Here is a 12,220-nt window from a genome sequence, read left to right on the forward strand (position 1 = left end):
GTCAAGGACTGCAAAGACATGCTCCAGTAACACCTGTCTCTGGTCAAGATGCATTCTCAGAGCTACAGTTTCAGCTTTGGCTCTTCCTGAAGTTGCAGTTGCAAAGTGTAGGCTCTATGTCTACATTTGCATTTCTGAATAACAGTATCTTCAAGGTAGGATTTGAGGACAAATCTGTCTCCCATTTGCTAAAACATCCTGATGTTTGGTTCTAGGGCAATTCACTTGCTGCCACCCATAGACACAGAACATGAGGGTGTGATCATCAGCCATGAAGGGATGCTTATGCTGGTTTTGTGTGAATCTTCAGAGACAATGTCATTGCTAGAAGGGCTCCAGTGTTTCTTCTATGTTTGTAAACTTCTTAATTACAGCCTGAACTTAGGCTCCTTTGAAAAGAAGTAATGATTTTTGGCTTCAAGCCCCACAGTCAGACCCAGATGAAGGTAATGAAGGCACTAGGATACACTGTCAAATGATAGTTGTTGGTAAGAAACAGGAGGCAACCGGACACAAAACTGTGAGTCACATACGGGGACCAAAAAAATAAACTGTGTCACAGACAGGTGGTAAAAGAGATCATGCTGGGTCAGATATGACTAGAGAAGCTGCTTCTGAAATTCATTAAACACTGAGAGCAAGCAAAGCTTCATTGCAATTCTTGATAGCTTTTCTGCCCAGTGGGAATCCTGCACAAAAACCTTTTAGCACACGGTTTTACTGGGAATACCTGAGCAAACAGATAACATAGCTGCTTTTATGGTAGTCTTGTTTCTTACATATCACAGCAGGCTACTTCACAAAGCATTATAGGGGTGTGTTTGTGTGTGTGTATGTGAACCTCCATCTGCACATTCAGGTAGCAGCTTGAAGGAATTAACCAATATTATCCATAGTAAAAAGTACTACAGTGGGAAAGATAGCCATAAAAGAAAATAAACTGTCATAAAAGGGTTTTTCAAAATGACCTGCATTGCAATCATTGCACAAGTTTACAGCTGGGTGAAGACGCTACTGTTACCTGCCAAACATAAATTCAAACACAATTCTGATAATAGTACTGTTTCTTCCAAAGAGCAAAAATAGGTCAGCTGTGGCTCAAAATAGTCATTTGTTCTTTGGTTTGAGTACGTCAGATTGATACACAAGTGAAAGCATACATGTGGTAGATCATCTGCTAAACATCGTATTAGATGGAAATTGAATAGGAAAAACAGAATGATGATCAGAATGCTGTTCCTCAGCTTCATCTGTCTGTGATATACTTCTGTGCATCACTAGCATTTCGATGAATGCACAAAAAATGACAAAACAATATCAAAGTCTCTGGTGGACATAGAAGTGATGTTTTTCATTTTTCATTTTCAAGAGTCAAAATCCAACATATGTTCTGTCTTTTTTCCTTCCTAAAGATGCAGGTACACCTTCACAACAACTAGACTTTAGATAGATAAGTCCACAGACTTATCATCTGTGAACTTCTAAGGAAGATGAGATTTTCAAGTATTTATTTATACTTCCAAAAATAATAACAAAACTAGCATTTGCTTGTAATTTTCCTTGTCTATATTTAATAAATTATTAATAGAAAAATAAAACAATAATGATGTGTGCAAAAACAGTTTGTAATTGAGATCCACAAAGAGAAATACTATATGATGCTTTTTCAGCTCCCTCTGCAGACTAGCTTATAAGAAAAGTTTTCAGACAATCTGTACTCATCCGTGCTGACTTATGTGAACTTCTGCACTCTTGTGAATTTTATCCTCCTCCTAGTTATTATTCAAGTCTATTTTTTTCTGTGATTTAATTAGTGCTGGGTCTAAGCTGGTGCACATCTTTCACATTGTGGAGCTTGCTTCTAAGGTACATCTCTGTGTCTGTTACTCCTGAATATCTTCCTTGAGTGTTCCACTAGGGTCTAATAGGGGCAACCCGGGAAGGCTAGAGAGTAAATCTTACTTTGGAGTTCATTAGATCATAGAACATTTCCTACAGTGAGTTAATACAACGACTTAGCTTTTTTTTTTTTTTTTTTTTTTTTTGGGGGGGGGGGTTGTTTTTTTTTGTTTTGTTTTCCCTGACACATGCTCTGGCATAACTCTTGTTAGTGAAAGCTTTGAATTTTTTCATACATTTTTCAGGCTATGTTTATAGATTAATATGATAATATGAGCTAAAATTATAATGTGTTCAGTCTTAGCTACTATGACCTAGGTATTTAAGAAGTATTTTTAAAGGAGGTTAGAGAGTAGTAAGGATCAGGATGTAGTATTTCTACTCTTACAGTCATTGTGACCTCACCGAAATCTTAAACATTTGGCATTTTTATTTCTGTGCCACAGCTCATCTGTCTTTAAGTGGGTACGGGTACTACCTCAATGTGATGTAATAGTTTCATCCACGTGTTGTTTACGTGGTGCTTGAAGGGAAAGAAATAATTCAGTAGAAAATAAGTAATTCTTACAGATTGCACTTCATTAGAATTAAAATATATTCTTTGTGCCTGTTGCCACAAATAAGTGGAAATAATATTCCCATTTAGGACCCTTTTTTCCAATTCCTTATTTCCAATTAGGACCCTTTGATCTACTAAGAATATATATATATAGGTATTCTATCAACAAAGGACATAGAATGGTTTGGGTTGGAAGGGACCATAAAGACCATCTAGTTCCACCCCTGGCCGCAGGCAGGGACACCTCCCACCAGACCAGGTTGCCCAAGGCCCCATCCAACCTGGCCTTGAACACCTCCAAGGATGGGGCATCCACAGCTTCTCTGGGCAGCCTGTTCCAGTGCCTCTCCACCCTTTGAGTAAAGAACTTCCTCCTTATGTCTAATCTAAATCTATCTATTTTAGTTTAAAACCACTACTCCTTGTCCTGACAAAAGTGACATCCCCTGACAAAAGGGATATATACCCTCACCAGCTTTCCTGTCCAGCCCCCTGTAGGTACTGGAAGGCTGTAATGAGGTCTCCCCTGAGCCTTCTATTCTGAAAACTGAACAACCCCAACTCCCTCAACCTTTCTTCAAAGAAGAGGTGCTCCAACCCTTTGATCATCCTCATGACCCTCCTCTGGACTTGCTCTAATAGATCCATGTCCTTCTTGTGCTGAGAGCCCCAGAGCTGAACACAGACCAGGTCTCACAAGAGCAGAGTAGAAGGGGAGAATCACCTCCCTTGACCTGCTAGCCATGCTTCTTTTGATGCAGCCCAGGATATGGTTGGCTTTCTGGGCTGCAAGTGCACATTGCTGGCTCACGTTGAGGTTCTCATCAACCGGTGTCCCCAGGTCAAAGCCAGGTTTAAAGAAAAAAAAGAAAACCATCTTTCTGTCTCCTTGTAAAATTAGATGTAAAGTGTTTTCTCACTCTGTTATTTAGCTGACAAGCTGATTAGGTATTAATGGAAGTATGAGAACTCCTACCTTGTTCCTAGCAGAACTTCTATTTTCTTTAAATACTGAATGAAAAACAGATCTAGAGAAAAAAAGAAAAAAGAAAAAAAAAAAGAAAATTGCTGCCTAGCCAATGATTTTCTGGTTATTTTGTAGGAATCTGTTCACATGTAGATCTCTGTTATCTCCCTCTTCCTTCTTACCATCCACATTCCTTTCCCTTTGCATCATACTGTCCCTTACCAATCAAGGTTTGAGATTGATTCTATATTATACTATTGAATTTCACTGTATTCAATTAAATCATTAACATTTGATTAATTTATTGCAAGATAAAACACTATATTCCAGCCAGTCACGTTTAAATACTGTGTTCAATGTTTTTACATATTGAGACTTCCATTTCATTCAAAATTTTAAGCATATCTTTCATGTGATGGACAACCAAGTCAATAGGATTATTGCTTGGGGCATTTTTCTTTCTCTTGTATGTCTCAAGGACAAATGTTCCCAGATTCCTTCTGTTGGTGTAACTCATCTAGAGCAGCTGTTCCCTAACCTCATCTGTGAGAGATGCTCTGACAATGTTATCTCTGGGATACCAGGGTATCTAGATGAAATTCTATAAACTAAATTATACAGAGGTCTGGATTAAGGAGTCTGATCCAAATTCTCCAGCTGTCTGTTCTAAGAACATATGATATTTTTTCTAAAGGTCCTGTAATGAAAACAAAGTAAGGAGAATAAGCTGCAAGTAAGATAAACACTTGAGAGGGAGAGAGGGAAGTAATACAAAATGCTCTCACTTGTTTTTCTCAACCCTAACCAAGCTGGGACACACATTGGCAACATAGCACTGTTCCCTCTTAACTGGTCTTTTTGGCAAACGAGCAATAGGGTTAGTTTTATATTTAAGATGCTGGAGAAATAAATTTCCAGATCAAATGCATATCATAATGCTTCTGATCTTGGCTTGGGAGAATTAGATTGTCAAATACAATTTTTATTTTAAAGATGAAGGGCCCCCACAGAGACCAGGAAAAGAGAAGAGCAGATACTGTGCAGGACTTCAAAAAGCAGAGTAACTAACAGGCATAGTCTTTTCCAGCATGCTGTTCTCCCCTTGTAGTGCTAGGTAGATGGCATTTGAGAGGAGTTATCTCCTGCAGTATTAGCCAACAACAACCTTTATGTACATTTGAAGAACACATGTTTATTTTAGGATCTCTGCTCACTTGTTTCTCCCCTATCAATATAAAGTTAAAGGACCCATCAACTCCTCTCACCAACTTTTAGAGTGCTTAATCCATTTTAAGTCCTATCTGAGTTGTAGCCTCTGGGAGAGCTCTCCACTACAACTCTAAATAGCACAGTTGGACCAGACTGGCTCTGGGTCATGCAGTTGAAATTGTTAGACAATTGTTAGGTACCTGGATTTTATTCAAATCAAATCCAATAGTTTTTAGGAATATTAAGTAAATAGTGTACTTCAGAACTTACTGCTATACTATGTTTTCTGGAGATACTTCTAGCTGTTGGTCTACTTTTATGTTTTTAGATTGCTTAATACTCTAAGGTTGGGACTTATACAGTAAATTGGTGTGCATTTCAACATTTAGTTCTAGACAAAGAAAATAGAACTTGGAAACTGTTTCTGTAATTCAAAAATTGCATTGTTTTGAAATTATGTATAATTATAATATAGTGTAAAACTATTGTTATAGTGTATCATCAAGCATTTAATTAATTATAGTATATAATCAAGCATTTATATTGAATAATTATATATATAATTATAAAACTGGATAACTATATACAACAGTATACATTATATAGTCACGCAGCTATATTGCATACTTATTATTAAACTACAGCTGTATACGTTGTTACCCTTGATCCTAATTCCTCTTCTGCAAATTGCATTTTTTGATATCTGTTGTCATTGCTGTGGAATATGTGGAGCTATAAATTCTTCATGCTTGATAATCTCAGACATATTGCTATCTTACTAACTCACATATACACACACATCCTAGGATAATATCCTGCTTCTCTTATGCATAGAATCATAGAATCACAGAGTGGTTTGTGTTGGAAGGAATCGTAAAGATTACTTAATTCCACCCCCCCTGCCATGGGAAGGGACACCTCCCACCATACCAGGTTGCCCAAAGCCCCATCCAACCTGGCCTTGAACACTTCCAGGGATGGGGCATCCACAGCTTCTCTGTGCAACCTGTTCCAGTGCCTCACCACCCTCTGAGTGAAGAATTTCTTCCTAATATCTAATCTAAACCTTTTAGTTTAACACTATTCCCAACTGTCCTATCACTACACTCCCTGACAAAGAGTCAGAGAGTCCCCAGCTTTTTTGGTGGGACAAAAAGTCCCCAGCTTTTCTGTAGCCTCCCTGTAGCTACTGGAAGGCCTCTGTAAGGTCTCCCCAGAGCCTTCTCTTCTCCAGGCTGAACAACTCCAACTATCTTAGCCTGTTTTTGTAGAAGTGCTCCAGCCCTCTGAATTCTCACATTCTGGTTTAATGCTTTACTAATGCGTTACTAAATTAGCCAATAGAGAAATATCTCACAGAAAATGGGACTTGTATTTATAAGGTTCTCAAGCACCACTTCTCAAGCACCGCACAGATAGACAAGAAATAATGATTTTTAGCTGTCAAGAGCAACAAATGAAATCAAGATGAATCCATATTCAATGAGATGACCTGAATGTATTGGGAGTGTACAAGGAAGAACTTGAAGTAGGGTTGTCATATCTTTTTGATTGGATGAATCTTCCAAAACTAGTTTACCTATAATAACCTGTACATTCTCTGAGAGCCAGGCTACCAGCCTATTTGGATGGTCCCGTCTTCTTGTAATGAGATCTCTATAAAACTCTGGGTAGTAGCTTAACAGTGATAAGTGTCCTGTTGTACATCTGATCTTGAAGATCAACCTGATAGCCTAGAGCACTGCTTCATGTAATCTTAAATACCCAGTATACTCTGATATATCTCTTTTGAACTAGAGGAACTGCAGTGTGTGAACGAGATAGTAAAGTAATCACATACTGAGACAGTAGATTTTAAGGCCACAGCTGCTGATGATGATAAAGCCAGGTAAAATGATTTAAATCAAAATTATTTAAATAACCAATTTTAATAAAAAAATATTTCAGTCTGCAGTTCATAACCTTGATTTAAATAAACACTTTTAATTTTATTTTGCATTTGTCCTTGCTTTTCTAAGGAAAGGTTAATACACATTAACTGTTAACTATTAAAATACATTAATTTACAAGTAAATATACATTTTACACCCAGTTTGTTTCTTCTTTTTAATAGGATATATTATAACAATATTCATTTATTAAAGCAATTAAGACACAGCATATATTTGCTGAGATGATTAGGTTTTTAAATTTCTTACATGTTTTCACAGCTTCTTACAGTTAATGATGAACAATTATGTAATATAATTTCACTTCTATTAAATGAGGTATTTATATTTCATGCGGATGTCCATATCTCAAGCTTAGAGATTTTAGTTAGACTAAAGCATTTATGTCCTCTAGAGACTATACTGCCTGCATAGGGAAAAAATAACAGTCTAGTATTTCTACCTAAGAGTACCAGGAGAAAAGAAATTACGTATAAAATGTCCTCATAATAACATCATATTAACGTACCTATGTTCCACTATTAAGAAATCCCTTTGTGCACTCCACATCAAAGTCCTTGTCAACTTAAACAAGGTGACAATTGTTACCCACACCCTGATCACTGTGATGTGGGGAATATGAGCAATGTTTATCAGCTAGTCATTGGAGAAATATGACTTTTTGTACCAAAATATTGGTGGTTTCATAGAAGCACTCAGTGTCTCATATCCAACCATGGCCAATGTTTGACTCTTCTGAGGGTTATTTTATTTTTCTGAAAGATGGACTAGATGCTGTCAGGGGTCTCAATACTTGCTTAGATTCTAACGTTCCACTTTGGAATCTAAATTGCTGTCTGGATCAAGCCCTAGGTTCCCATTTATACACCTCTCATTGCTAGCGATATTTGATGCTTTGGACATCCTGTTCCAACCACTTCATTTGTCCCCTTGAATGATTACTGAAATACAAGATAAGAAAATTAAATATCTTTCGGGTCATTTGCATCATGGTTTCTTTAGTTATCAGGGAACACACATTTATGTCTATCACTTGGTGCCCGGCCAATAGCCAACATTTCCAATATCAAGAAACCAGGCAGTTCGCATCAATCAGCTCACTGCAAATTGGCAATTAATGTGATGGCTGGATGGGTTCACATGAGCATAACGTTATTAATTAAACAGCAGCTGGGTTAATCAAGATAGCAAAAGTAATTTGTTGGAATAAATATTTTATTAGTGTGTCCATCAATAAAGCAAAAGAAGAGGTTTTAATTAATTCATTTATAAAAATATTCACACTGTGGTGGCTGTAGCTCTGTTTAAGGTTCTGAAAAGAGATCTAAACTGCAGAAGGTTATATTCCCACTTCATCACTTCCTACTAATTGTACTGTAGATATCAGTTACCCAGCTATAATTACAAGTATGTTAGTTACAAGCCAAATATTGCTGTCCACCACTGATCACCTATACCTAACAACTAATGTCAAAGGGCTCTTTTCTCTCTTTGTTGTTGTATTCTTTCAGAAATATGCATTCTACCTTTTGATTACAGACAGTTGTTTTTGAAATATGGTGGATTTTTATACTTCCCACTGTGATTAAAGACCTGATTTTTCCTTTTTCTCCAAAAAAAAAAAAAAAAAAAATGAGCATGGCTAAATATATTTTTTTTACTTCTCTAGGTATTAATTGATAATCAGGTTGAGGAAAGTCTATCTTTTAAACCAGTATATGCCATAAACATAATATGTAATATCGATTTTTGTCTGATTGAGGAATATTTATCTACTAATGCTAAGAAATAAAAAGAAATACTAAGAAGCAGAAAGAGATGGCTGATTCTTCAAGAATAAGGCCATAAATAAGACAAAGACATTACAACAGCATGTTTCAAACTCTAAAGGCAGTAGCAAAAGGTTTACTTTAAGATCTACTGAAAGAGCAAGATGTAAGCTGTTATGACTGCTAAAACAATCAGGTTTGCCAAACCTCATACTTTTTTGGAGGGAAGACCTCACAGAGTATTTTTCCCTGTAGCTTTCTTCTTTGTGTCAAGTAGGTTGTTACCTATGAGAGTGGAAATCTCTTCCTGTGCTGGGAGGACGAGAGGTGGAAATAGCATTCTCACCAAGTTTGAGTACAAAAAAATTACAAAATACAGAATTGGATAACGGTAAATAATTCTAAATCGTTGAGCTTCCTTCACAAACATTCAACCCACAAAGACTGTGGGCTGAACTGTCACTCCTATTTCCAATGCTCTGTCTGTACCGCCATTCTTTGCTCACATCAGGAAGAAGAGGTAATGTTTTCAGGGTGCTCTGAAGCTCAGCAAATTTAGGATTTACTGCTGAAGGCAGAGGGTGAGGACACCCAGTCATCAGCTTTAGCTAGCCTACACCATGGAGTAGCCAGACAGCAAAGGGTGATGCACAGATAAAAACGTGGTCTTTTCTGTAGTCAGATTCCAAATACTGTTATGGGAATGGTGCGGAAGAACTGCCAGAAGTTGTAGCCTATATCTAGAATGATAACAGTACACATTATATAGCACAAAAAATATGTGCTTCCTGCAAGATATTCCACAAAGCAAGAGGTGACCCCCAATCCAGGGCTCATGCCAAGCTGCACTGCCAACTTGCTGGGCATCATTGCTGCGATGCCTGTGACCACTTGCAATTCCCTTCATATCCAGTCTCTTATGTATGCTTAACTCTACTTAATCGTGGCCTATAGTCTTCAAATGTTGTATGATATAGCTAGTAACCTCATCTAGAGGCATAAAAGAGGGAGAATTACTAGGACAGGTCCATTTAAAATTGTCTAATCTGTTTTATTGATTTTTTGATTTTTCTTTTTTCTTTTTTTTTTTTTTTGATACCACGTTTTACATGAATTGTTATTGTCCTGAAAAGCTGTACAATTCATTTTTATTGTGTTCATTATTTATTGAGCAGCTTTTCTCTTCGAAATATTTCAGTCACATACTTAGGGAGAAGAAACAAACCCAAGTGACGTGTCTAGTCAAATCTCACACTGTCAGTGCTGACCTGGAAATACTGTAAATAAGCAGATAAGCAGGTGACATTTCCTCTTGAAAAGCCACTCATTTTCTGGTTTGTTTGTTTGTTTGTTTGTTTTGTATGATACTTAATGCAACAGCAGTTTAATCTATGTGTAATGTTTGGGTGGCACAAGCAATATACCTCAAATACAATATGATTTTTTTTTATCCCTTGAAAGCCTTTATATAATTGTGCTTCAGTTAACCTATGTGAAAGACACTTCGATCCAATACCCACCTGATAAAGGCTGTGACAATTTCTCCCAGTAAATATGACTCCCAAAAAAGCTAAGGAAGCTGCAGCTTGCTCAAAGCGAGAGGAAAGCTGGATTAGACTTACTGGCTCATTTTCCCAAAACATCGGTGAGGTGAATGCCCAAGAGAGGAAGCTGGCAGGACTGGGCTGCAACGCTGTGACAGCTCTCATTCACACGGAACTTGGCCTGGGTGTACTGAAGCTTAATTCTCCATGGGGAAGATTAATCCCTTGGAGGAGGATTAAGCTGCAGTGAACTGAGGCCACTTTATTTCTGAATGGAAAAGGCCACACAGGGATTTAATGTGCTTTATCTTACATGCATTGATTTCACAGCTTTAGTTAATTCATCCTAACTTCCCTGAATTCTCTTGTGTGGACAAGCTTTTTGTCTGCAGAGAGGATCTTGGAGCTGCTTGTAAAGCTCCTGGTATAGCTCAAGAAGAAAGCAGGTTGGAATGATTTCTGTGCCAGTGAAGGAGCTTATACCTGTCTAGATGCTATTAAATTACCTCCTTCTCAGATGGTCGATCCATGACACCCTTAAAGGAACTATTTTAATTAGAATTTTTTTTTGAATGGATCAGACAAAAAGATTTAAAAAAAAAAAAAAAACACTAATCTCTAGGTTATTTTAGAAATCTTTCATGAACAGCCTCTTCAAAGCTTTCAGATAGCACAAATTGTGTACAGCTGCACAAACAATATTTTCTGAAGCATGGACGTGTCTGGGCAGTGCAGTTTATTATGTTTTCTTTCCCAGTGGAATTTTCTTCATCTTTGGTGATGGTCGTAAGAAAATATTTTGTCTGTATTAAAAGCTAATGAGCAGAGTGTCTATTCCCTGGTCCTAAGATTTTAATCCCTTCCTCTCAGTTGCACAAGTGACACAGATCTGGACAGGGAAGAAAGTTCTTATGGGAGCTCCTGTTAAAATAATGGCATGATTTTGCTGGTGTTGTCCTCTGAGGAAATGCGTCTGCTCTTTTCATGCATAGTGAATGTGGTTTACAGATAGGTCCTTCTGATAAGGTGTTTCCTAATGCAGATGAATCATAACACAACTTTACTGTTTAGCTAAATTATGGTTTTTCACATATCAAATTAAACTTTGGCCAAGCAGTCCTTCACTGGATCACTTTATGTAAGACAAATGACATCTCTTGTGGATTCTGTAATACCTTTACTATAACTTAATTCTATAGCACTCAGTAAATATTTTATCTTTTTTATATCTTAATTAGGTTCTTAGGGGGCCCTCAGCAATGAATGTTGACTGAGCCTCATGAGCACAGAAGTATTCAACAAACAAAGAAATGTACATAGTAGCTAAAGATCAAGATCCAAGCACTTTCTAACATGATGTTCAGACCTAATGTTTTGTAGTAGCATTCATCAGTGATGATCTCAGTGGGGCTAGAAAAGAGAAAAAGATCTTAAAATATAATGTAATGTGCAAAAAAAGAGAAAGTCTCTTTAATTTAGCTGTTTGTGACCACTTGCTCTGAAATTTACATATAAATTCAGGAAATGGAAGCAAATATTTTCTAAATATAGCTGTAATACCTGTATTTATATAGCATTGTAATAAAAGCTTAATAAGTGTTCAGAGTGTTCTAATGATTGCTTTTCCTTTTCTTTCATGCAGCTGATTGGATTTGTGTATGCCTGTTACGTGATCAGTATTTTCATGGAGGAAGAGGACAGCTGTAAGTACTGATACACACCTATCCATCTCTGGAGCTACAGTACCTGGGGTGAGACTTAGTCTTGCATTAACTACCAAGATGAAGAACAAAGTTTGTAAAAATGGCAGAATATGACAGTCATGTACACAACAAATTTTGCTCAAACCCATACTTACACTGTAGTATTTAGGTACTACAAGTGTCAGGATTATACTTATTGAACTTGTTTGTAGGGATCTGTGAACCAGTCAAACTGCTGAAAAGGATGTGATCCATGCTGCATATATACATGAGTTTTTCTATATGTATATTTAAATTTGAACCAAAGCTTCTGAAGACATTTAGTCTGTTTTTCCAAATGACAGTTTTATCGGCAGTAAAGTTAATGCAGATGACAGGTCAAGCCATTTACAGTGTACTGTATTACTCTCATCAATAATTAGATAGACCTATTCAGCACTTAAAAGTAACTAGACCACACATCAGAAATGTTGACTCCATGTTGTTAACATGCTTTTATCAAGAAAACACTTATATACATACGCATATATTGTTCAGAGTTTGAAAATGTGAATATCTTTTAAAAAGCATTTATCAAAAACAATTAAATGGTCTTTGGAAAAATATGAATATGTTGAATGC

General features: G+C 36.9%; 1 protein-coding gene across 1 annotated transcript in view; it reads left to right on the forward strand.

Annotated features, from left to right (window-relative positions):
* The window catches only part of NKAIN3 (sodium/potassium transporting ATPase interacting 3), a gene marked incomplete at both ends in the record, with an annotated part of 372,961 nt that overhangs the window by 339,835 nt on the left and 20,906 nt on the right, over positions 1-12,220 (forward strand). Inside the window, one exon of the mRNA XM_084282732.1 lies at positions 11,539-11,599. Within this exon, the coding sequence (XP_084138858.1) occupies positions 11,539-11,599 (61 nt within the window). The remainder of the gene's footprint in view (positions 1-11,538; positions 11,600-12,220) is intronic.

This window comes from Netta rufina (assembly GCF_964035555.1).
Source record: "Netta rufina genome assembly, chromosome: 2".
Classification (NCBI taxonomy): domain Eukaryota; kingdom Metazoa; phylum Chordata; class Aves; order Anseriformes; family Anatidae; genus Netta; species Netta rufina.